General features: G+C 40.7%; 1 protein-coding gene across 2 annotated transcripts in view; it reads left to right on the top strand.

Moving 5' to 3' along the window:
* Nucleotides 1-22,802, top strand: part of rock1 (Rho-associated, coiled-coil containing protein kinase 1) — a 31,143-nt gene that overhangs the window by 6,000 nt on the left and 2,341 nt on the right. For both annotated transcript variants that reach the window (XM_005912551.3, XM_005912550.3), the window contains exons 2-32: nucleotides 4,443-4,524; nucleotides 6,056-6,156; nucleotides 6,274-6,411; nucleotides 6,563-6,738; nucleotides 7,859-7,943; nucleotides 9,028-9,172; nucleotides 9,262-9,400; nucleotides 9,622-9,713; nucleotides 12,726-12,885; nucleotides 13,119-13,191; nucleotides 13,280-13,368; nucleotides 13,817-13,865; nucleotides 14,067-14,202; nucleotides 15,389-15,480; nucleotides 15,595-15,841; nucleotides 16,078-16,184; nucleotides 16,292-16,442; nucleotides 16,976-17,136; nucleotides 17,236-17,420; nucleotides 18,015-18,084; nucleotides 18,164-18,267; nucleotides 18,442-18,607; nucleotides 18,728-18,821; nucleotides 18,903-18,991; nucleotides 19,096-19,287; nucleotides 19,375-19,540; nucleotides 21,203-21,273; nucleotides 21,368-21,456; nucleotides 21,577-21,655; nucleotides 21,786-22,047; nucleotides 22,560-22,767. In XM_005912551.3, the coding sequence (XP_005912613.1) occupies nucleotides 4,443-4,524; nucleotides 6,056-6,156; nucleotides 6,274-6,411; nucleotides 6,563-6,738; nucleotides 7,859-7,943; nucleotides 9,028-9,172; nucleotides 9,262-9,400; nucleotides 9,622-9,713; nucleotides 12,726-12,885; nucleotides 13,119-13,191; nucleotides 13,280-13,368; nucleotides 13,817-13,865; nucleotides 14,067-14,202; nucleotides 15,389-15,480; nucleotides 15,595-15,841; nucleotides 16,078-16,184; nucleotides 16,292-16,442; nucleotides 16,976-17,136; nucleotides 17,236-17,420; nucleotides 18,015-18,084; nucleotides 18,164-18,267; nucleotides 18,442-18,607; nucleotides 18,728-18,821; nucleotides 18,903-18,991; nucleotides 19,096-19,287; nucleotides 19,375-19,540; nucleotides 21,203-21,273; nucleotides 21,368-21,456; nucleotides 21,577-21,655; nucleotides 21,786-22,047; nucleotides 22,560-22,767 (3,998 nt within the window). The remainder of the gene's footprint in view (nucleotides 1-4,442; nucleotides 4,525-6,055; nucleotides 6,157-6,273; nucleotides 6,412-6,562; nucleotides 6,739-7,858; nucleotides 7,944-9,027; nucleotides 9,173-9,261; nucleotides 9,401-9,621; nucleotides 9,714-12,725; nucleotides 12,886-13,118; nucleotides 13,192-13,279; nucleotides 13,369-13,816; nucleotides 13,866-14,066; nucleotides 14,203-15,388; nucleotides 15,481-15,594; nucleotides 15,842-16,077; nucleotides 16,185-16,291; nucleotides 16,443-16,975; nucleotides 17,137-17,235; nucleotides 17,421-18,014; nucleotides 18,085-18,163; nucleotides 18,268-18,441; nucleotides 18,608-18,727; nucleotides 18,822-18,902; nucleotides 18,992-19,095; nucleotides 19,288-19,374; nucleotides 19,541-21,202; nucleotides 21,274-21,367; nucleotides 21,457-21,576; nucleotides 21,656-21,785; nucleotides 22,048-22,559; nucleotides 22,768-22,802) is intronic.

Below are 22,802 nucleotides of genomic sequence, written 5' to 3'. Positions count from 1 at the left end.
GTGCACGGCTACTGCCCAGCCCCTTTCGAGTTGAGTTAATCGTATTTGTGATTTTCCTTATAACATAGATTGCAGGCACATCTTGTTAAGTTCATAGCAGCATATAATCTCAGTAATTGTATCATTTTAATTAATAGTGTCACATTTTTGCCTTTTGGCTGAAGGCTATGATAACAACTTGGATCCTTGGTGTTAATTTATAGTGTGTGTGCACCTTTTTTCATTCAGTTTGCCTGGAAAGTGCTCATTACTGCAAAGTATTCTAAATTACTCATGATGAAAAAGTATTTCAAGTATTCCTGTACTAACAGCCTCATATTTGGTACTGTAGCCTGGAGCAGTTTGCAATGAAAACTGTATTGCAAATAGGAATTTAATATGCAGACACCAAACAGGCAATAGGAGCTGGTTGAAATCCACTAGGTGGTCTTTGTGTGTCTGTTGTTTGAGTTGATGATTTTCATCTGAAAGAAAACAGACTCGCATAAATGGGTTGATCCATGATGTGCTGACAAGTTCAAGGGATATCTTCCAGCGGTATTTTCCAAACTCTCCATTCATGCCAGGCGTTGCAGTCATCTTGCAGTGTTTTGTTTTTTTCTCTCCTTGGCAGCACAGCTGTGTAGGTGGAACGGTGATAATACTTTGGAAGCATTACAATCCACATTAGTTCAGAGAGCTGGCAACAAGCCCCGATAATGTAAAGCACTTCTCAGATTCTGACAGTTTTCTTTGAAATTGCCTATCATGACATGCACTGTTAAGCTACACAAGTCTTGATGCCTCTCCAATGTGCAGGAAGCTGCAACTGGCTATTGGTATTGGCTGAATATAAAAATCACTGGTGGTCCTCTTGATGCATGTTATTAAAGGTTGTGACAAAATTGTGACAAAAATGACTCCTGCTTGGCCGTCTTACATGTATGTGCAGGTGATCTGGATGCTCTGCTCTGCTGTAGTCGGCACAGTCTAACCTCTCTATGCTGCTTCCCACCCAATGCTGAATTGTGCGGTGATAATCAGTTTCCCACAGATTTATTTTCTATCTGTGGTATAAATGGTTATGTTAATGTGTGTGTTTGTGTGGTGTTGCTGAAAAGCTGAATAAGTGAATAAAAAAAAAAATCTGTTTAAGTTTCTTTTCTGCAAATATTTATATTTCCCCAAGTTCTTCTGTCAGCGAGTTGCGTATTCCATTTCAACCCTGCCATATTGGATTAAATCCGGTGGTAGTGTGGTTGTGTATGAAGTTAAGGTAGCCCTCTAGCTTATAGTGGATCTTCAGAGCAAAACAAGTGCCACTGTCTACGCCACTATCAGAATAAAACTGAAGCAAAGGGCTCTTAACAACTTTGCTCCTATTAAAAGACAGCTCTCAACTTCTCCACTTTGACAGCTGGCCAAGAAGCCTTTTAGCTCAGCAAACAGACTAGGGCTGCAGCGATTCATCAATTAAATCGATTTCTAACAAAAAATTCCTCAGTGTAAATGTTTTTGCTTCGACGCGCAGTTTAACTTTGTAGCCCTCAGCTGTCACCATGTAAGTAGTTAAACATGTAGCCGAATTTTGTCTACATACACAAAGCGCGTAGCCGCTACTGAGACGGTAAACTCGAATGGAGTGAAACAAAAGTGTCTGAAACTGCAGCAATTGCCATAATAACCTTTACGGGGAAAAAAGTTGGCAGGAGTCACGTGGCGAGAATCAAACCACCTCTTCAGCAAGCTCTAATGTGAAGAAAAGTGAATTTTGTAGCAAACCCCCATTTCCACCACATTTGTTTTACACAGTAAAATATCTGCAGTAAAGCTGTAGAAATTAAAATTAAAGTATACGCAGATGAAATTTGAACTTAGTCTAATATGATGTTTAAATTGCTGAGAGTAGACGGCAGTCGTCCTATAATCGATTACGAAAATAATCGGTAGCTGTAGCCCTAAAACTGCCGTTTGTTGTTGATAGGTTGTTAAAGTAGTTCCATTTTTTCCCCTTCATGGTACGTGCAAAATCATGCATACAGGAAATCACTTGTACACTGTTTTGTTGCTTTACAATTTTATTTTGACTACACTTACCTGGTTGGTCATCCTACTTCCTCTATCGCTCATGAGTGGAAGGCCATTAATTCTAGGTTCTGTTGTATATCAATGCATAAACATCCATTAGGGGTATTTAATGTTGCTAAGCTACCTTATTTATTAATAGTTTGCCAGTTGATTAAAATGCCATATATATTGTTCCTCCTGGTATGTCTATATCAGCTTGCCCTCAGTTTCTCTCTATGAGGATAGGTGACACCACAGCAAACATGCAAATGCCGAAATTCAGACACCGATGCTCACAGCCAGTGCTGGTCATTTAGACTTTATCAAACTGACATTATTTTGTTTGTTAATCAGTTAGCTTTCACATTCTTGTTTCATGATTTTATCCTATATTGTATTTGTATTTTCCCTACCTGGCTCTGTTATTGCTCTGGTGTTTCCTTAGGATGGCTGGCTTTTCTTTGTTGCTTCCTTTATTTGTTCTCCTATTGGGCTAGCTAGCACAACATGCACCAGCTCTCTCCACTCCCTCTGCCTTTCCGTCATAGTGTTTTACAGTTGTGCTGATGATTGAAAATGAGGCTCTCTATGTGACTCTGCACTTGGGATAGATTATTATTATTTTTTCTCTTTCCTCTCCTTCACTTTTTTGTTGAGAACTTGCTTGGCCACATAACTAAAATAGCTCTCTGACGTGTACAGTCCTGTTGAGGAATGTTACTGTGGCTGTCCAGAGTTTTCTGCGGCAGGAAGTTATGCAAACGTGCATTGCTGAGCGCAAAGCCTTGTGATTAAGGTCCTGAAGGACTCAGTTCTTCAGCATTTTTTTTCCCAGTGTAAGCTGGCTGGATACTATATGGCTCAAAGGGCGTCTTTCTTTTCCCCCTCCCAGCCTCTTCTGTAAATACTCTCTCCTGAATGTTGACTTCTGAAGGTTTCTAAACTGAGCAGAAGAGCTTCCAAAGTATTAATTTTCCAGTGTTCTGTCCTGGTAAATTTTGAAGTTGTTTTTCTTCTTCCTAACAACCATTCTACACCTTTTACTTTTTCCTTTTCCCCTCCCACCTGCGTTTTCCTTGTACCGCCCATCCTGCAGGGCACTTGCTTGTTTTATGTCTGTGTCCTCCACTGTTGAGCAGAAACAGCAGAGTGACTTAAGAGGATTCCCAAGCTGCTGATTCACCATGTGTCATCGTTGCTTTGCTCAGAGAAACACAGACACTGCGGGAATGACAAGATTTCATGCTATGATGGAAAGTTCAGAGATGATTTGGCCAATAAATACATTTTATTGCATATTTTAATTGTAGCTCTTACCAGCTTTATATTGGAACATGTACCTCTGACCTTTTTAAAGGAAAGCATATGTAGGTTAGCTCACCCCTTGAAAACATCTGGCTCACACCTGCGCGAGGGACTTCATAACAGTTGACGTACATTCGAGGGTTTGTGTGCCCGTGTTTTTTCAGCCATTCTGGATTATGGAAGATTAGATTAAACCCTGCCAGTGGCACTTGTGCTGTAGCCTAGCCGAAGGCAAGACTGTTTCTCTCCATGTTTATAGTTCTTGAAATCACAAAAATTGTACTGTAAACAAAATGGCAACAAATACTTTATGTCTGTTTATTTTATTTGCTTTCAATCATTGATCCAAGTCGTACCCTAGCAGAGATGATGGTAATCAAGTTATGACTCTGTGGAGGGCCAGGAACATCGCTGTAATGCCTATGATAGGGAAGTGTGCAGTCGTCATTACTTACATATATTTCTTAGGTTCTTTTGACATTTAGCTTTTTTGCATCCGTGATGCTGCAACTGCTTATACAAACTTGTGATGTCAGTTTGGAATAATATACTTTTTGCTTGAAAAGACAAAAGCTAAAAAAGTCATTGCATTCATTTATAGATGGCAAAAATTGTATTGACCAAAGATAATGTTTTTGAATTCACTATGTTGGTGCTAAACATTATGGATGCAAAATTCTCATCTGATTCCAATTCTGATGTTTAAAGTTGCAATTTGGTAGAGAGCTCCCTGTGTCTTCACATTTGAAACTGGAACAGAAAAACTCTCGGCCATTGGTTGATGTCATAACATGTGCAGTTACTGGCCGATAACCTGGTGCATCCCCGTCATAAGTGTCATGCAATATGCAAGTCATGCTTTTTAAAACTTTTTTTAAAATTTGTTTTGTTTTTCAACAAAATGCTCAAGTGCTCCCCAACAGTAACATGATCCAGACTGGAAGCCAACTGCCAGTGTTATGCAGACATTTCTGCACAGAGCGGTTTCAAAGTTCGCTTTTCTCATGCCGTGTGAGATGACCGATCTGTGACGTTGTAGCAGCCTTTTAATTTTGCTTTCATGCATGGTCACCCTTCTGCTTTTCTTCCAGGATGGCTTGGATGCACTGGTATATGACCTTGACTTCCCTGCCCTGAGGAAAAACAAGAGTATTGACAACTTTTTGAATAGATGTAAGTACACTGCATCAAGCTTTCCCCCTTATGAGAGCTCCCTGTGTCTTTCTCATTAACTATTTGTGTTCACAGTTATGTATGGGTATAAGCCTAGATTCAGGGAGGGGGGAGGAGCAGTTTTTTGGGTCACGGCGTGTATGTGGGCTTGGACACAATAGGTGTCTGCTGTTTAGTGTCCCCAACAAAGGGGCTTTCATAAATGGTTGGTGACCCGCCTGATGTCTGTCAAGGCTGGCTTCTCTTTTTCACTGTGTCCCCAGAATGGGGGAAGCTGCTATAAATATGATGAAAAAAAAATCTATAAATCAAAGGTTTCTCTCTTTCCTTAATGTATCTGGTCAAACTGCTCAATTTCCAGCACTTAATATATGGGACAATGGTGAGTTATAGTGTGTACCCCAGAATTTGCACTCAAATCTGTACTCATACTGTATTGATCATGTGGTGGTTTTTATGGGATCTCAAGTGTCCATCTTAATGAATCAGAAATGCATGAGATACTGCTAAGATTGTGCAGGATATTAATGTCATGGTGCATGTTGTAACTCTTTGTGCATTCTTAACAGGTTTTTTTAAAAAGTTTTGAGGACAACTAGAATATAACGTGTCATATTTGAATATCAAGTGACCTACTGTAAACCCCTAGGCAAAAACTGCCATTAGGCATCTTCTCAATTACTCTTGGTTCCGTATTTTCGTGAAAGGCATTGATGGATATGGAATAATGGCGCTATCTACCAAGACAGTGATCTTCAGTAGCATGACTTGCCTGAAGCACTTCTAGCTCTGAATCCCCAGCCATGCATTGTGGTTTGCACCACAATCAAATCAGCTGTTTGCTCTACTGTATGTATGCCAAGACCTACTGACATTAATCCATCACCCGGCCTCGTGAGCAGATATACTCACACGGTATATTATCTATAACAGTAACTGGAGTTCCTATTTGTTGCATTTCTAAACATGTTTTTTTTTTTTATGTCTTCAGGGTTGCCTGGGATTTTTCAAGTAGGGATCATGATCCCAGGAACTCATGCGTGGTGGAAATGACTCACAAATGTTCTTATTCTAATAGCTTAGTACTTTCTTTTTATTTTTAGATCACTTGAACTTGGATGCCCCCCCGCACCCCGCTTTTCCATGCATTCCCGTGCTAGTTGTGAGTCATGTGAATTGAAAATTATCCCACTAGTACTGCTTTGACCAAATTTGGCTGAACAGTGGATACTGACTCCCCAAGGGGAGCTAGAATTATTACATCAGGGAAAGGCCAACTCTCAGTAAGCAACAAACTTTCCCTAAACGGCGTCACTCAGCTGTGCAGTTGCAGTACGCTGTCAACTTGTTCTGCTTTGCTTGCCAACAATGTGGATGTCCTATGAAAGTAACCTCTGAGATTGCATAAACAGGGAGGCTGTGATCCCTCAGTGATGGAGATACACCTTCTCTCAAAGGTCAACACCATAACAAGAGCTTTGTGCATTTCTCCTGGTAACTTTGCATGTTTTTTTTTTTTCTTCCCCCCCAGACAAAGAGACGATTAGTAACATTCGTGATCTGCGAATGAAAGCGGAGGACTATGAGGTGGTTAAAGTTATTGGGAGGGGTGCATTTGGAGAGGTGCAGTTGGTAAGAGTGCCATTCTGTCTTTTTATTTCTTTATTTCTTTGAATAGCGCAGTAGCTATAAATGTAGCACATTGATGAATAAGTCTGACTTGATTGCTGCCTCATTATCGTTTTTCAGGTAAGACATAAAGCGACAAGCAAAGTATATGCCATGAAGCTGCTGAGTAAGTTTGAGATGATCAAGAGGTCAGACTCTGCTTTCTTCTGGGAGGAGAGGGACATCATGGCCTTTGCCAATAGTTCATGGGTCGTTCAGGTATGATGGGACAGAGGAGTGTCTAAACATGCAGTTATTAGTCAGACATGGTTCAGACCACATAAATCCAGCCTCATTCATGTGTCTGACATAAATTGTTGGGATACTTTTGAATCCTTTTCCTAATTGTTTGAATTCTGTCCTTCTACAGCTCTTTTTTGCATTCCAAGATGACCGCTACCTCTACATGGTGATGGAGTACATGCCTGGTGGTGATTTGGTAAACTTGATGAGCAACTATGACGTCCCAGAGAAGTGGGCTCGCTTTTACACAGCCGAGGTAGTCCTGGCCCTGGATGGAATCCACTCTATGGGCTTCATTCACAGGTGACAGTACAACATTTGTATTTTTCTTTGTTTGTGGTGTTCATATATGTTGAAAAAGAAGCTATTTTCGTTATTTAAAAAGACTTATTAACATTACATCGTCATTTCTAGTTCTGTTTTTTTTTTTTTCCCCACAAGGCATTTTTTCCCGTTGTAATTGTGTGAGATTTGTAGCGTAATCAAAGAGGTTTGGTGGCAACCTGTGATCTAAGGAAGCATTGTAATAAGCAGGAAGTAACGTTGCTAGGTGCTATCGGTTTTAAGAGACTTCACAACTGCTTCTCAGAACTTTGGAAAAAAAAAAACCCAAAACATTTTTCCACACTGTCAGCTTCATTTTTCTTTCTAATATGTAAAAGATTGCTAAAGATAAGTTGGGTAGACATGCACTGTTTTTTTTTTTTTTTTTTTTTTTTTTTTTCTCATGGCATCCAGTGCAACAAACATGTTTGCCAATGTGTGAAATGGCGTGGGCCAGAGGGAGCTTTATATAGTCAATAGCAGAGCAACAAGTATGGCATGCATCTGAACATCAAATTGTTTCTCCACACAACAGCCCTGAAGCACTTTGAGTTCATAACATTACTGGGTACAGTGGTGGAATTTTTTTTCCATCAGTTTTCTTCTAATTGGAGTAGAGCATTTTTTAGATGGATATATCCTTTATTAATCCTTTTGCAGGAAATCACATTTCCACGGCAGCTTTAACCCAGACACAACACATCCCAAACAGCAAAACAATGTTAATTTCTAATAAAGTTAACGTTAATGTGCATTAAATGGTCTTATAACAGCTTGTATAAAGGATTTCCTGACGTGCTCAGATTTGCACGATGTGCAGAGAAACATGAACACTATTCTCATTAACAGCTGCCCACATACCTCATGCCATCTGATCTGTCGCTGCTACAGCGTTCAGACAGATCTGACTGTGTTGTTTTTTGTTTTGTTTCTCTAACCTTAACGCTAATGCCCATGCATCGGCTCAGCCTGAGAACGCTGCTGAAGCCTTTGAATGTTTTGGATGAGTTTAGTTTCCTTGTGATGCGTGTGTTTGATTTGGATGTTTTTATTGGCATCGTGCTTGAACTGATGTCTAACGATGTTTTTGTTTCCTCAGAGATGTCAAGCCTGATAACATGTTGCTTGACAAAGCAGGCCACTTAAAGCTCGCAGACTTTGGGACCTGCATGAAAATGAACAAGGTATCAGATTCACTTTCTTTCAACACAGCCATATTGTCAGATGATGTTGATAAGATTATTTTAAAAATTTCTGTGTTGTAAGTTAATGCTGCTCAGTTATAGTGAGAATCCCAGTCATGATTATTCTGGTCTGTATTTTAATCTTGATTATTGAGCAATATTAGACATTATCTTAACAACGAGTATGGAGTTACTGAACTTTAAGAATGTGTCCTTGTATAAGGAAAAATGAGGTGGAGGTGTCGAGGTGGTTTTTTTGGGGACCCGTTCTGAATTTATTGTCAGATCTTTAGCTCAGCACCTGTTGATTAATTGTTTACTTAGAGAGAGGGGAAAATTCTAACTTAGAAAGCTGGGAGGCGGTTTTGTTGCCAGAAAGATGTGAATAATGCTTTAGATTATTTGCAGCTCATACTCGACACCTCAACATTTTTATAAAAATCGCATAAATCTACTTTAAGAGTTTTACTTCAAGATAGATCTCGAGGAGTTAAAGATTAATAGCTGAGTTTAAGTGTCTGGACATAGCTGGCATACAAATAACACTGCAAGAAGAGTATTTGTATTATTATCATAGTTTTATTTTGATCTAATTGTTGAAAGCCAAAATTGTAATTTAGGTTAAAATCTGATAAATCACTTAGTCGTTGTTTTCATCCACTTTTATAGAATTAAATAAACAACAACATTAATAATAGTAATTACTGGGATGGCAGGTTGGCTGTAGCTCAGTAGAGCTGGTCATTTATTGATTGGAAGGTTGGTGGTTTGATTCCTGGCTCTCCAGTCTGCATGCCAAATATCTTTAGGCAAGACTCTAACCCCATATTGCTCTCTGACGCATCTATCGGAGTATGAGTCTGTGTGAATATTAGCTAGAAAGTACTTAAGCATAGACAAAAGTGCTTAAGTGCTTATATGAATGGGTGAATGAGGCATCTTGTGTAAAGTGCTTTGAGTGCTCTGGCAAAGTGAAAAGGTGCTATATAAGAATGAGTCTATTTACCATATCCCTGTAATAATGATAATTTTTTTGAAGTAAAGTGTTGGAGTTGTTAATGTTTATGATGCTCGTGCCCTTCAGGACGGTATGGTACGATGTGACACAGCAGTGGGAACTCCAGACTACATTTCACCTGAGGTACTGAAATCCCAAGGAGGAGATGGGTATTATGGCAGAGAGTGCGACTGGTGGTCAGTGGGAGTGTTTCTGTACGAAATGTTAGTTGGTGAGTATTTGCATTGAAAGATGACTTATTTTACATATTTAGAGCCAGACATATTACTTACCTGTTGCTCTCGTTTGTCCCGTGCATAGGCGACACTCCTTTCTATGCAGACTCACTAGTGGGGACCTATAGCAAAATTATGAACCACAAGAATGCGCTGACCTTCCCTGATGACAGCGACATATCCAATGACGCCAAGAATCTGATCTGTGCTTTCCTGACTGACAGGTTAGATGGCCACAGACCGAGCAGCGAATCACGAAGCTTTTTGTCAGAGATCCTTTTCTTTGCATAAATTGTTTTCAGATGTAGAGAACCCTCTGTGAAAAACAAAAAATCTTAATAGCAGAGATAATGGCTCTCTTTGCATTCAGATACTTGCTGTCTTCGGCTGACATTACCATACAGAATTGCTGAAATTACTAAATTTCTCCTCCTGACCCCCACAGGGATGTTCGACTCGGCCGTAATGGTGTAGATGAAATCAAGAGGCATCCCTTCTTCAAGAATGACCAGTGGACGTGGGAGAACATCAGAGAGAGTACGAATGTTTTCACTCTTAATGTTAAGGATTATTTTCACAACTCCCTTTTAATTTGGCTGCGGCTCACTGTTATTGCAATCATGGATCCTGCGATCATGTTTTCCATTTGACCTACTGCAGACAGTTGCAGGAAATTCTTGTAGACGAGCCATTCATTCAGTATCCTTTCTAAGACTAAACGTGATTCCTGCTCAGAGTAATAACTTGCAGCGCAGCATTTTTGAGGCCAACAATGGGGAAAGCAGTTTAAAGCAAATGTTAATGCGCTGGGATTGACACTGGAGCAAAGAGAGATTAGAAATGTAGTGCTAAATCCACTAGCTATAGTCGGTTCTTTACTGGCTTTATATTTAATACTTTACTAGACTGAAGTCAGCACTTTGTTGCCACCGCCACCCCCACCCCGTTCGTGTATCAGGGGCTGACCAGCTCTACTAGCTGGCTGCTTTCCCTTGTTTTTAAGAGGGTCTCCAAAGAAAGAAAAAAGTCATTCCGGAGGGGGAAAAAGATAATTATATCATAGTTACAGCAGATTTAAATATTTATAATATACCACAGTGATAAGAAGAAGCCAAGAAATTTTATTTGGTTTGGGCTAACTGACTATATAAATGACTTAGTTTGCATGTATTATTTTAAAAAAAAAAATGAACATTTTAGTTTTTAAGCTTTTGCACTTAAAAAATAGACTTACTTTGCTTCAGTATGTACTAGCCATAGGATATCAGAAATATGGTTGTCAGTAGAAATTAATACTGAAATATCATGATTCCTAACTGTTAAAACATTAAATGCAAGCTCTTTAAATACTGATCATAGTGTTAACATTGACTTAATCAGCTTTTTTAATCAGTTGTACAGGATAAGTCTTTGTGAACATTATGTGTTTCTAGCCTGAAACTATCATTCAGTTATAAGTGTACTTATACAGGGTGGGCCATTTATATGGATACACCGTAATAAAATGGGAATGGTTGGTGATATTAAAGTCCTGTTTGTGGCACATTAGTATATGTGAGGGGGCAAACTCCTCAAGATGGGTGGTGACCATGGTGGCCATTTAGAAGTCGGCCATCTTGGATACAACTTTTGTTTTTTCAATAGGAAGAGGGCCATGTGACACATCAAACTTATTGGTAATGTCACAAGAAAAACAATGGTGTGCTTGGTTTCAACGTAACTTTATTCTTTCATGAGTTATTTACAAGTTTCTGACCACTTATAAAATGTGTTCAATGTGCTGCCCATTGTGTTGGATTGTCAATGCAACCCTCTTCTCCCACTCTTCACACACTGATAGCAACACCGCAGGAGAAATGCCAGCACAGGCATCCAGTATCCGTAGTTTCAGGTGCTGCACATCTCGTATCTTCACACCATAGACAATTGCCTTCAGATGACCCCAAAGATAAAAGTCTAAGGGGGTCAGATCGGGAGACCTTGGGGGCCATTCAACTGGCCCACGACGACCAATCCACTTTCCAGGAAACTGTTCATCTAGGAATGCTCGGACCTGGCACCCATAATGTGGTGGTGCACCATCTTGCTGGAAAAACTCAGGGAACGTGCCAGCTTCAGTGCATAAAGAGGGAAACACATCATCATGTAGCAATTTCAAATATCCAGTGGCCTTGAGGTTTCCATTGATGAAGAATGGACCCACTATCGTTGTACCCCATATACCACACCAAACCATCACTTTTGTTGTTCCAACAGTCTTGGAGGGATCCATCCAATGTGGGTTAGTGTCAGACCAATAGCGGTGGTTTTGTTTGTTAACTTCACCATTCACATAAAAGTTTGCCTCATCACTGAACAAAATCTTCTGCGTGAACTGAGGGTCCTGTTCCAATTTTTGTTTTGCCCATTCTGCAAATTCTGTGCGCCGATCTGGGTCATCCTCGTTGAGATGCTGCAGTAGCTGGAGTTTGTAAGGGTGCCATTTGTGAGTAGCTAATATCCGCCGAAGGGATGTTCGACTAATGCCACTCTCCAGTGACATGCGGCGAGTGCTACGCTGTGGGCTCTTGCTGAATGAAGCTAGGACAGCCACTGATGTTTCTTCATTAGTGACAGTTTTCTTGCGTCCACATTTTGGCAAATCCAACACTGAACCAGTTTCACGAAACTTAGCAAGCAGTTTGCTAACTGTAGCATGGGAGATGGGTGGTCTCGTAGGGTGTCTTGCATTGAAATCTGCTGCAATGACCCGGTTACTGCGTTCACCAGATATCAACACAATTTCGATCCGCTCCTCACGTGTTAACCTCTTCGACATGTCAATGGCTGTGAACAAAGAGAAACTTGTAAATAACTCATGAAAGAATAAAGTTACGTTGAAACCAAGCACACCATTGTTTTTCTTGTGACATTACCAATAAGTTTGATGTGTCACATGGCCCTCTTCCTATTGAAAAAAACAAAAGTTGTATCCAAGATGGCCGACTTCTAAATGGCCACCATGGTCACCACCCATCTTGAGGAGTTTGCCCCCTCACATATACTAATGTGCCACAAACAGGACTTTAATATCACCAACCATTCCCATTTTATTACGGTGTATCCATATAAATGGCCCACCCTGTACATCTTATAACATAGCTTAAATTCAATGTGTAGTTCATCTGTTATGATGATCTTCATCATTTCCTCCATATAAAATTTCCCACAAGTCACACCACACCTGTTGCTGCATTTGCAAACTATTTTATGTTATTACTAAGTAATCACAGTGTTGGCTTTGACTTGTTCTGAAATATCAGTTTTCATGACATCCCTGGTGTTTATTAATTAATATTAAACAAAACTTGAATGGTATCAGGACATTGACTGACTTTGTGTTATGTTATTCCCTGTAGTGAAAGACCACACTTTTAGGAGTGTTTTCTAAAACATGTGCTCTGAATTTTTGTCATGCCCTCTAACACATGGAGGCTTTTATGTATAATAAAATTTGGTGTGTCTTGCCCCCCCCCCCCTCTTTGTTGTCTCCTTTGCTGCACTGTGCAGCGGCTGCCCCTGTAGTCCCCGAACTTAGCAGTGACACTGACACCAGTAACTTTGATGACATTGAGGAGGATCGGGGAGAGGAGGAGACCTTTCCCATACCAAAGGCCTTTGTGGGCAACCAGCTCCCGTTTGTAGGCTTCACCTATTACAGTAATCAACAGTAAGTCTGCCAGACTTGTTCTTTGTACCACTAAATTATGTGTGTGTTCTGCTTTTTTCCCTTCATCTTTCTTGAATTTTTATATTTATACCTGTATATATTATGTCAATACAGGTTTTTAATTGTGCATCAAGGATGCTTTAGCCATGGAGCCAAACAAACAACAACAAATTTCAGAGTAAATGTCACAGACTTATGAAAAGTTCATTGTCTGTTAACGCTTTTTTTTCCAGCATTTTGCGAAGGTCCGCTGACACGAAGAGCAGTGACAAGCGTAGCAGTTCCACAAAAGAAGATAAGAGTCATGTGAGTACAAGTCTTCAAGACAAGGTCTTTGACACGTTGGATGTCTGCAACTTTATCTGATCAGTTGAAATGGAATGTTTCTGTTCAGTTGGAGAACCTGCAAAAACGAATCTACCAGCTAGAGGAGCAGCTGCACAGTGAAATGCAGTTGAAAGATGAGTTGGAGCAGAAATGCAGGTATGGAATAATCCTTTGTCTTACGTTCATAGCCACTTTCCAAAATACAGATTAAGACAAAGCCTCGGCTTGAAGGAAAAGAATGAAGATGTAAATTTCTTAATCCACGATGGGAAAATGAGTCTGCCTGTTAGTCTGACTAAAGACATCTTGCAAAAACGTTGAGCCTGATGAGAACAGAATTGATGAGTTGCAAACTCTAAAAAAAGTTTTGTTTCGTGGGAGGATTAATGGTATGTATAAGCTTGAATGACACTTAATAACGACATGGTCCCAAAGTGTCTTCTGTCCCTTGGTGCCTCTGTGATTTTATGAGGAAACTGGAGTTTTCCATGAAACAATTTTCACAAGATTTTACAAACTTCAGCCTCATTGTTTCATCTCTGTGAGAGACATTCAGAGTGTTTATTTATTTATTTTTATTTATTTTTTCTCTTGTTGCCCCTAGGACATCAAACAACAAGATTGAAAAGATTATGAAAGAGCTGGATGAAGAGGTAAATGCCTTTTTAAAATATTTCTTCCTCGCATTATAAATTCCTGTTATCAGCTTTGCAGTACACTCCTTTGATTTTGTTAATATAGTGTGGTGTCGCTAGCAAGCTATGAAGTCAAATATATTACTGTTTCAGATCAGTGGCTAGATTAGAGCTTGTTCCCCATCCACATCAAAGCTGCTCTTTTGTTCCTCGCTTTAGGCAAACTTGAGGAAGAGCGCCGATGCCAGCTTGTCTCTGCTGGAGAAGGACAAGCTTATGCAGCAGCACAGATTCACAGAGTACCAAAGAAAAGCCGACCAGGAGTCAGAGAAGAGACGGAATTTGGAAAACGAAGGTGAACTTAATGAAATGCTGCTGAGGTTATGAGTTAGACTTCTTGCAAAATACACGCACTGGTCACTTTATTAGGTACACATGTTCAACTGCTTGTTAATGCAAATATCTAATCAATCACATAGCAGGAAGTCGGTGCACGAAGGCCGGTAGATATGGTTAAGATGACCTGCTAAAGTTCAAACTGGGCATCAGAATGGGAAACAGAGGGGATATAAGTGACTTTGAAGATGGCTTGTTTGTTGGTGCCAGATGAGCTGGGATGTTTCAGAGAATGGTCCGCAAAAAAATGGCAGGAAGTTCACTGTACTCCAATGGCCTCCACAGTCAGGAGGACTCAAACCAATAAATGCAACTTTGGAATCTGATGAATGAGGGATTCTTAATTTGGATGTCCAGGCGACAAAATTGCAGAAACTGTGTGATGCTTTCGTATCAATATGGAGCAAAACGTCGGAGGAATGTTTCGAGCACCATGAAGAATGAAAGAAGTTCTAAAGGCAAATTGGTGTTCAACCCAGTACTAGCAAAATTGGGGAGAATTTTAATTGTTGAGTAAGATGAAGTATGTACTTTTTTTTTTATCAGATGAAGCCTAATGTGCTGACTGGATTACCTGATAACCTCGTACCGTCTTCATCTTCCTAACTGCTGACTTTCTGCACATGGGCTTCTGACTTGAAATTACTCTTATCAGCTCTTTTTTTTTTTTTTTATACATTTAATTTTATTTATTTTTGAAGAAAAACACAAAAAAGTCACGAAAGTTCTTTGTGCTAATACTTTCTTTCAGTCCTTTAGCAGTAATTTGCTGTCCAAAGTTAATAGTTTTTGTAGACATAAAGTCTAAAAATGAAGAAAGACAAACCTGCCTCAGACACTCCTAGTCTGATCACTCTGGAGAAAAAAAATGAATTACTGAATAATGAATTACTAAAAGGCACCTCAGCCATGTCACATTACATTTATAAACACACCCATAGCTAAACAAGCAGCTGCTATTATGTAGTGGTAAAATCTAATGTTCATATAATAAAGTTAATGATGTGTGTTGGCTCTAGGCTGCTGACATAAAATAATTTATACTGGGGAAACTAAATCTAACTCTGCTGTAATTGGAAAGAGGAGCTTAAATGAGGTTGATTGAGTTTTTTTTCTTATTCTTTATTTCCTTTATTTCCCCTTAGTGTCAAATTTGAAGGAGCAGTTGGAAGATATGAAGAAAATCAGTCAGAACTCGCAAGCCTCAAATGACAAGATTACCCAGCTTCAGAATCAGGTATACAGAAGACACATGCATGCACACTCTGGAAACTGAAGGACAAAACATTAAATGTTTTTTCCCTCCCTTTGTGTTGGATTTTTTTCTTTAATTTTTATTTTGGATTGACAGCTGGAAGAGGCCAACGACTTGCTGCGTGCAGAGTCAGACACGGCGGGGAGACTGAGGAAGAGCCACACAGAGATGACCAAGTCAATGGCACATTTGGAGAATTTGAACCGTGAGCTGCAGGAGAGGAGCCGCGCAGTAGAAGGAGAGAAGGCGCAGCTGGAGAAGGAGCTCCTGCTTCTACAGAGCACCCTGGACTCTGAACGGAGGAACTACAGTCAGGACTCAGAGGAGATCAGGGAGCTGCAAGGTGACACTGATATATCACTTCGAAAACAAGTGAAATCTGCGATAGCTCGACCAGATTACAGTTTCACTTATTGATAACTGAAAAAGCAAGTGTTACCATACAGTTAAAATACATATTTAAAAGTCCAAAGTAGAATTGAATTGGTATGAAATAATTACTTTAAAAGGCTTTAAAAAAAAAAGAGGAAAAAACCCAGCTTCATGTCTTAACTGTCTGCCTTTATCTTTCACTCTTAGCGAGATTGTCGGGGTTGCAGGAGGATAACAAAAACTTGAAGCTTAGTCTGTCCAAGATGGAGGCGGAACGCAAACAGGCCCAGGAAAGAAGCAATAATTTGGAGAAGGTATGCATGTCACACTGAGTGGTATTTGTGCATCCAATTTGTAGACGTGTGCAAGTTGTTTGATTTTTTTTGTTGTTGTGTTCTTTTGTTGTTTTCCCTCGCCACAGGAAAAGAACAATTTGGAGATAGACCTGAATTACAAACTGAAGACCTTGCAGCAGCGTCTGGAGCAAGAACAGACGGAGCACAGGGTGACGCGGGCACAGCTCACTGACAAATACGAGTCTATCGAAGAAGCCAAATCAGCTGCCATGTCTGGTATGTCAGGCCTACGTGCGCTCATGCCCTGCTTCACTTCTTGTGTTTCCCCCCCTCTAATTCAAATCATTAAGATTCTTTTTTTGCTTTGACTGTTCTATTTGTCTCAAATATTATTACCTTTTCTCTCTGCGTCATGGTTATTTTCTACTATCTTATAAGAAGTCACCTCCAGGTTCTGTTTTCGGTGAGAGGAATTCATGGTGCAAAGCAATGAGCGTGTTAGGACATTGCCTTGTTGCATATTCAGGGTTTTTTTTTGCAATAGAATGATACAGCAAAAGATTCACCCAGACGGCTCAGCTTGGTGATACATACAAAAAAGAAAAAATTAAAATGAGCTTTTCTGTATCAAATGTCTCTATGCAATCTTCGAGCTTTGAACAGACGCCAGTTGAAACCTGTTGCCGTCTTTCTGTTCCCTCATTCCTGCATATATTATCTGAAGTGAACTTGAAGAGTTGTTAAATGGTAGTTATCCCCGAAAACCAAACAGCCATTACACTAACTGCTTTTTCAAATATGTTCTCCAGCTGTCCAGCAGAAGATGTCAGAGGAGACGGGAGCAAGGATGAGGGCAGAGAGCCGGGTGGTGGAGGTTGAGAAGCAGTGCTCAATGTTGGAGTTTGACCTTAAGCAGTCTGTGCAGAAAATGGAGCAGCTGATGAAGCAGAAGGAACGGCTGGAGGATGAGGTAACTGAGCGATCCTCACAATGGAGTTTTGTGTGTCGTTTTATTTCTTTCAGTGCCGTGATTCCTAGAATTCTTTCCCGCCCTCTCGTTCTTCTCCAGGTGAAGAATCTGCAGATTCAGGTAGAGCAGGAGTCAAGCAAACGCATCCAGATTCAGAACGACCTGAAGACCCGCATGCAGGAGATGGACCGTCTTAGGTGTTCAGAGAAACAGCTCAAACAAGAGATCAACACATCACTGGAAAGTAAACGCTCACTGGAGTTTCAGCTGGCACAGCTGTCCAAGTAAGTTTCACCTTTTAGTTAGAAAACTCAATGTTTGTTTTTCTCTTAAAATGTTATCCATGTTGTCTGCTCACTAGTTATAGAGCCTTAAACATTATCAAATATGATGGAGATAAAATTGATGATTAATAGTTATATATACATGAAATGGGGCATTTGCACCATTGTGTCAGTTAATTTAACCTGGAAACAAACTGGCAGTAGCTGTAGCCAGGAGGGCTTATTTTCTCTTACTGCTGCACTGGCCAGTAATGCTCCTTGGAAGTCGGGGTGTAAATTGCCCTATAATTCCCTCCTATTTTCATAAAAGTGCTGTTATTCCAGCTTAGAGCGTGACTCTCAAAGCTGTTCTGCTACAGTGTTTACACCACAGGATTAGCGTTTACTCTCAGTCCAGCTCCATCTACTTGATTGCTAATCCTCTGGCTAGTTTGCTCTACTGCGTCGGCTGACTAGGCTGAATTAAGATGTCAGGTCTCTTTTTTGTTTTCCTGGCTGAAGTGTTTTGGTTGCTGTGTAAAATATTATACATGTTGGATTTACTAAAGAAAAAAAAATCAAACATCTAACATATTTGTTTTGGCGTGCTAACAGACAGTACAGAGGCAACGAGGGACAGATGAGGGAACTTCAGGACCAGCTTGAGGCTGAACAGTATTTTTCTGTGAGTATATGTCACAGTTTCTCTGTCGTGCTCATTTAATGTGAAAAGCTCCAGCTAATCTCGTTTTTTTCTCCCTCAGACGCTTTACAAAACTCAGGTCAAAGAACTAAAAGAGGAGATTGAGGAAAGGAACCGGCAGATACAGGAGGCTAATAAGAAGGTGCAGGATTTGTGCAACGAAAGGTAAGAGGCTCGGTTCTCCTCATGCATATTGCAGCCTTCTTATATATCTAAATAACCTTTAACCTTTTGTAAGTATTCCTCATTTCTTTCAGCTTTTGCTGTTTGATGAGGGGAAAATTCAAGTGATGAGGTTTTTTCTTTTTTAAAATCAAACTTCCTTTTTCCTGCACACAGGGATTCCTTGTCTGCACAGCTGGATCTGACAGTGACCAAGGCCGAGTCAGAACAGCTTGCTCGGGCGCTTCAGGAGGAGCAGTATTTCGAGCTCAGCCAAGAGAACAAGAAAGCAGTGACAAGGCATAAGCAGGAGATTGGGGAGAAAGAGGCTACTATTGCACGGGTGAGCCTTCAAACACACACTGACAGCATTTTCTTTATTCCCACACTCATATTCATTGCTCAATTTCTAATTCTGTTAACTTAAAGTAGAGAAAATAAACATCTTCATATTTTTGCACAGCTTGAGGAATCCTATAAAACTCTGACCAAAGATGTGGAGAATCTCAGCAGAGAGAAGACGGAGTTAAGTGAAAAGCTTCGTATTCAGGATGAAGGTACTGTGCCTTTCATGATGCGCACATCTCCGCGTTGTAATTAATGTCGATGTACAAGCTTATTCCCCTTGTCTCTCTCAGAATATGTCGCTCAGAAGGAAGAAATTGAAAAATCAACCAAGGCCACCTACGAGAAGATCCTCTACACAGAGCGCACACTGAAGACTCAGGTAAGAGCCTCTTACTTTTCGAGAAGTTACTCCATACTGTTCCTGTAAACAAGTGGAGAGATGCGGCCGATGTGTTCAACTGTTCGGTCTTTTCCATCCGTCAGGCGGTGAACAAACTGGCAGAGATCATGAATCGTAAAGACATGAAGCTGGACCAGAAGAAGAAGGGTAGCACAGCTGATCTGCGGAAAAAGGAGAAGGAAAACCGCAAGCTTCAGCTGGAGCTTAATCAGGAGAAGGAAAAGTTTAACCACATGGCCATCAAATACCAGAAGGAGCTGAGCGAGATGCAGGCGGTACGTGAACGTCTGGTTGCGCTGCGGCCCAGTATGATGATCTGTGGACTATTATTTGGTTTTAACCTTTGACCTTCCTACCACCAGCAATTGGCAGAGGAAAGCACGTATCGCAACGAGTTGCAGATGCAGCTGGACAGCAAGGAGAGCGACATCGAGCAGCTCCGGGAGAAACTGAACGACCTGCAGCAGCGCATGGATAACTCCAGCGTCACCAGCCTGCAGACAGACGAGACGGACAGTAATATCGCAGGTATGTTCCCAGCCCGTCACAGCTGCTGTTGCCTTTATCGATCACAGTGACAGTTAAAAATCAAATAAACCTACACTCGTGAACTTTGATCTGGTGACGAAGTTATGCGGTGTGGGATTTTACTTGGTTGAAAACTTAACTTGACTTTGTTTGTGTCAGTTAGCGTAGGTACCACGAGGACTCGATTCCTCAAGTATAACCTTCTGAATATGATTTTTGTTTTGGTTTATTTGACACATTTGACTTTTGTCTCGTCTAAAATAAGTCTCCCTTTCAGGTTTTATTCTTTTAAATGTGTTGTTTTTAGTTGGTGAGCCAAAAGATCTGAATCTGTATTTAGAGCATCATGTGAATGATTTTTTTCCAAGCAGTTTAAGTTTAGTACAGTAAGGTGTTAGAAGGCAGGGAAGCAGCTGTACTGACTCACTTAATTCTCTTTCTAATGCATCACCTTCTTAAATGACATCTAACATGTGTATGAATATATGTTGTGCTGGCTGTTTTCATGTTTGTTGGTAGCTGTGGTTAAATCAATCTCTTCTTTATTTCCCTCATGCCCAGTTGGTTCTCCTTGCTCTTCTTATCTTTGTAACTTCCATTCCTTTTCCTCTGTGAGTAACTCGGTGAATCAGCCCCTTTTTGCCCGGCCTGCGTTGCTGCTGTTGTATGTGTGTGTACTGTAGTTTTTTGTTTTTTTGTTTTTTTTCCCCTCCACCCAATTTCTCAAGTATTGTTTTGCCAGAGGTGTGACGGCCATATCTGCTGGGAGAATTCAACAGCACTTTTGAAAGAAGCCTGTCAGAGTGTGGGGAGTGAATCAGCTCTAGAGGAGAAAAAAATAATGTAATGACTAACAGTGACGAGATATTAAGAGAGAGCGCTGGGAGTGAATTTGTTTAATGTCACGAGGCCGACCTGAGCAGTGAAGCAGCCAAATTAGAACAAAGTTTACTGACACAACACCCGGTGTGAGGTCTGCCGCGTCACTCTCAGCACCTTTTAAATGTCTCCAAACACTGGAACAAACGTGTTCTTCAAACACGCAACACCCTTGTGTCTGTGTCGGCATGCTCACCACAAATCGCTGCTCGTTTGGACACGAAGACCTCCCTCACGATCTCACATGTAGTAGACAAATCCCACTTTTTTGTTTTTTGTTTTTTGTTTTTTCCCTACTGAACCTGTTTAGATTGTGTTGTTTCAGCTGCATGCACTTGCATTTATGATTTCATTTTTGAATAAAGATAACACACATTTGTTTCTGTGAAAGGAGCGAGTGATCAAGCTAATTGAATTCCAGCTGCACAAATACTACATCAGGATTTTTAACATACTTTTGCAGTCTTACATGCTCTCTTAGCATGCTATAAGAAGGCCTTACTCATACTAATATTCTCTTCTTGCATGGGTGTGTGAAGTTGCAGCCTGGGATAGCTACAGTCTTCTCTTGTCACCTACTCCAGTGTACTTAACCTTAACGCTGGCAAACTCCCGAGGAGTTCACCAGCGTTTTATTTATTTATTCATTTATTTATTGACTTGTTCTTTATTTTTCTCCCCAGTTGAGTTTGGACCTGATTTGCTGCATGGCCTTCATCTAGTGTCTCTAAATACTTGCGCAGAATTTTTCTTTTCATGTTTTTCTTCTTTGCTGCTTTTCAGAGTCCAGATTGGAGGGTTGGCTGTCTATTCCTAATCGTGCTAACATCAAAAGATACGGATGGAAGAAGCAGGTGTGTGTCGCACGGTTCCTTTGCTCGCTCACATTTTTCATTATGCAGAAAGAGGTTTCACCAACCCTCTCATTTGTCTCTGCAACATTTGCAGTATGTGGTGGTGAGTAGTAAGAAGATTCTGTTCTACAATGACGAGCAGGATAAGGAGCAGTCCAACCCCTCGATGGTACTGGATATCGAGTAAGTGTTTTTCTTTGTGGCGTCTTCTTCTTGCTAGCTCGGTCTTCTTGAAAAATGTAGAGAAGAAAACAAGTAACAAAGGTTAATGGATTTCTCCTCTTTTTTTACCTTCTTGTGTAGCAAACTGTTTCATGTGAGGCCAGTCACGCAAGGAGATGTGTACCGAGCTGAGACTGATGAGATTCCAAGGATTTTCCAGGTAGGCTTTTTTTTGTTGTTGTTTTTTTAATGTGCAGTTTTATTTTTATGTTCACATTTCCATGCAGTCATGAATAGAGTTTGCTCAGCCACAGAAACGAGGCCCTGTCTATCTCTCTCTAACTATTCAGATTTTGTATGCTAATGAGGGAGAGTGCAGGAAGGAGGCGGATCTAGAGACAGTCCCTCAGGGCGACAAGACCAACTGTCTCCCACACAAAGGCCACGAGTTCATCCCCACGTTATATCACTTCCCTTCAAACTGCGAGGCCTGTGCCAAGCCTCTGTGGCACGTCTTCAAGCCGCCTCCGGCCCTGGAGTGTCGCCGCTGCCACGTGAAGTGCCACAAGGACCACCTCGACAAAAAGGAGGATGTTATTGCTCCTTGCAAAGGTAAAACACAAATTCTTATCTCTGCAGGCTAAGCTGGTATCACGAGCATTTTAAGACAATGAACAGTCCGTATCTATAAATCCTTGAAGGTGTTTTCTAGTTTATGTACAGGCTCTAAGTTGGAATTCACTGACGAAGCATTTTGGGATACTCAAAGTAAACAGGACAAATTGGTTATTGTTGCAGCTAAACTCAGAGGTTTCTAAGGGAGTTCTTGTTGTTGTTTAATTTCAGTATCAGTCATATAAACATTGTTTATATCCTTGAGGCCTTTTTGTTGAAAGAAAGTATTTTAAATCCTGCGTTGTTTACATCCTTGTTTCGTCCTCCCTTGGCAAATTCCAGCTTATGTTGACACGTCACTGCCACTTGTTCATCAGTGAAATAGTGTGAAACCACTGGCACGATCAGGTTTTGTACCACACATCTGCTAATGTGTAAACAAAGTCATTTGGAGGACTTGGATAGTTCGAGGTCATGTTTTTAAGGCTTGATTGTGTCATCCTGTCCAGTAAACTACGACGTGACCTCTGCCCGGGACATGCTGCTGCTGGCTCTGACCCAAGACGAGCAGAAGAAATGGATCGGCCACCTCGGAAAGAAGATTCCCAAGACCCCGCCGTCGACATTCACAAGAGCCTCGCCGCGGTCCATGTCCACTCGCTCTGGACCCAACCAATCCTTCCGCAAGAACCCTAAAAGCAATACAGGAAAGCTGAGGTAACTTGATAACTTTGAAATAAACCCATCTCGTC

The sequence above is a fragment of the Haplochromis burtoni genome, unplaced genomic scaffold (genome assembly GCF_018398535.1).
Source record: "Haplochromis burtoni strain Fernald_Lab_line unplaced genomic scaffold, NCSU_Asbu1 Contig_3, whole genome shotgun sequence".
Taxonomy (NCBI): domain Eukaryota; kingdom Metazoa; phylum Chordata; class Actinopteri; order Cichliformes; family Cichlidae; genus Haplochromis; species Haplochromis burtoni.
The sequence above is the reverse complement of the archived record's forward strand: the minus strand, read 5'-3'. Positions and strand labels throughout refer to the sequence as shown.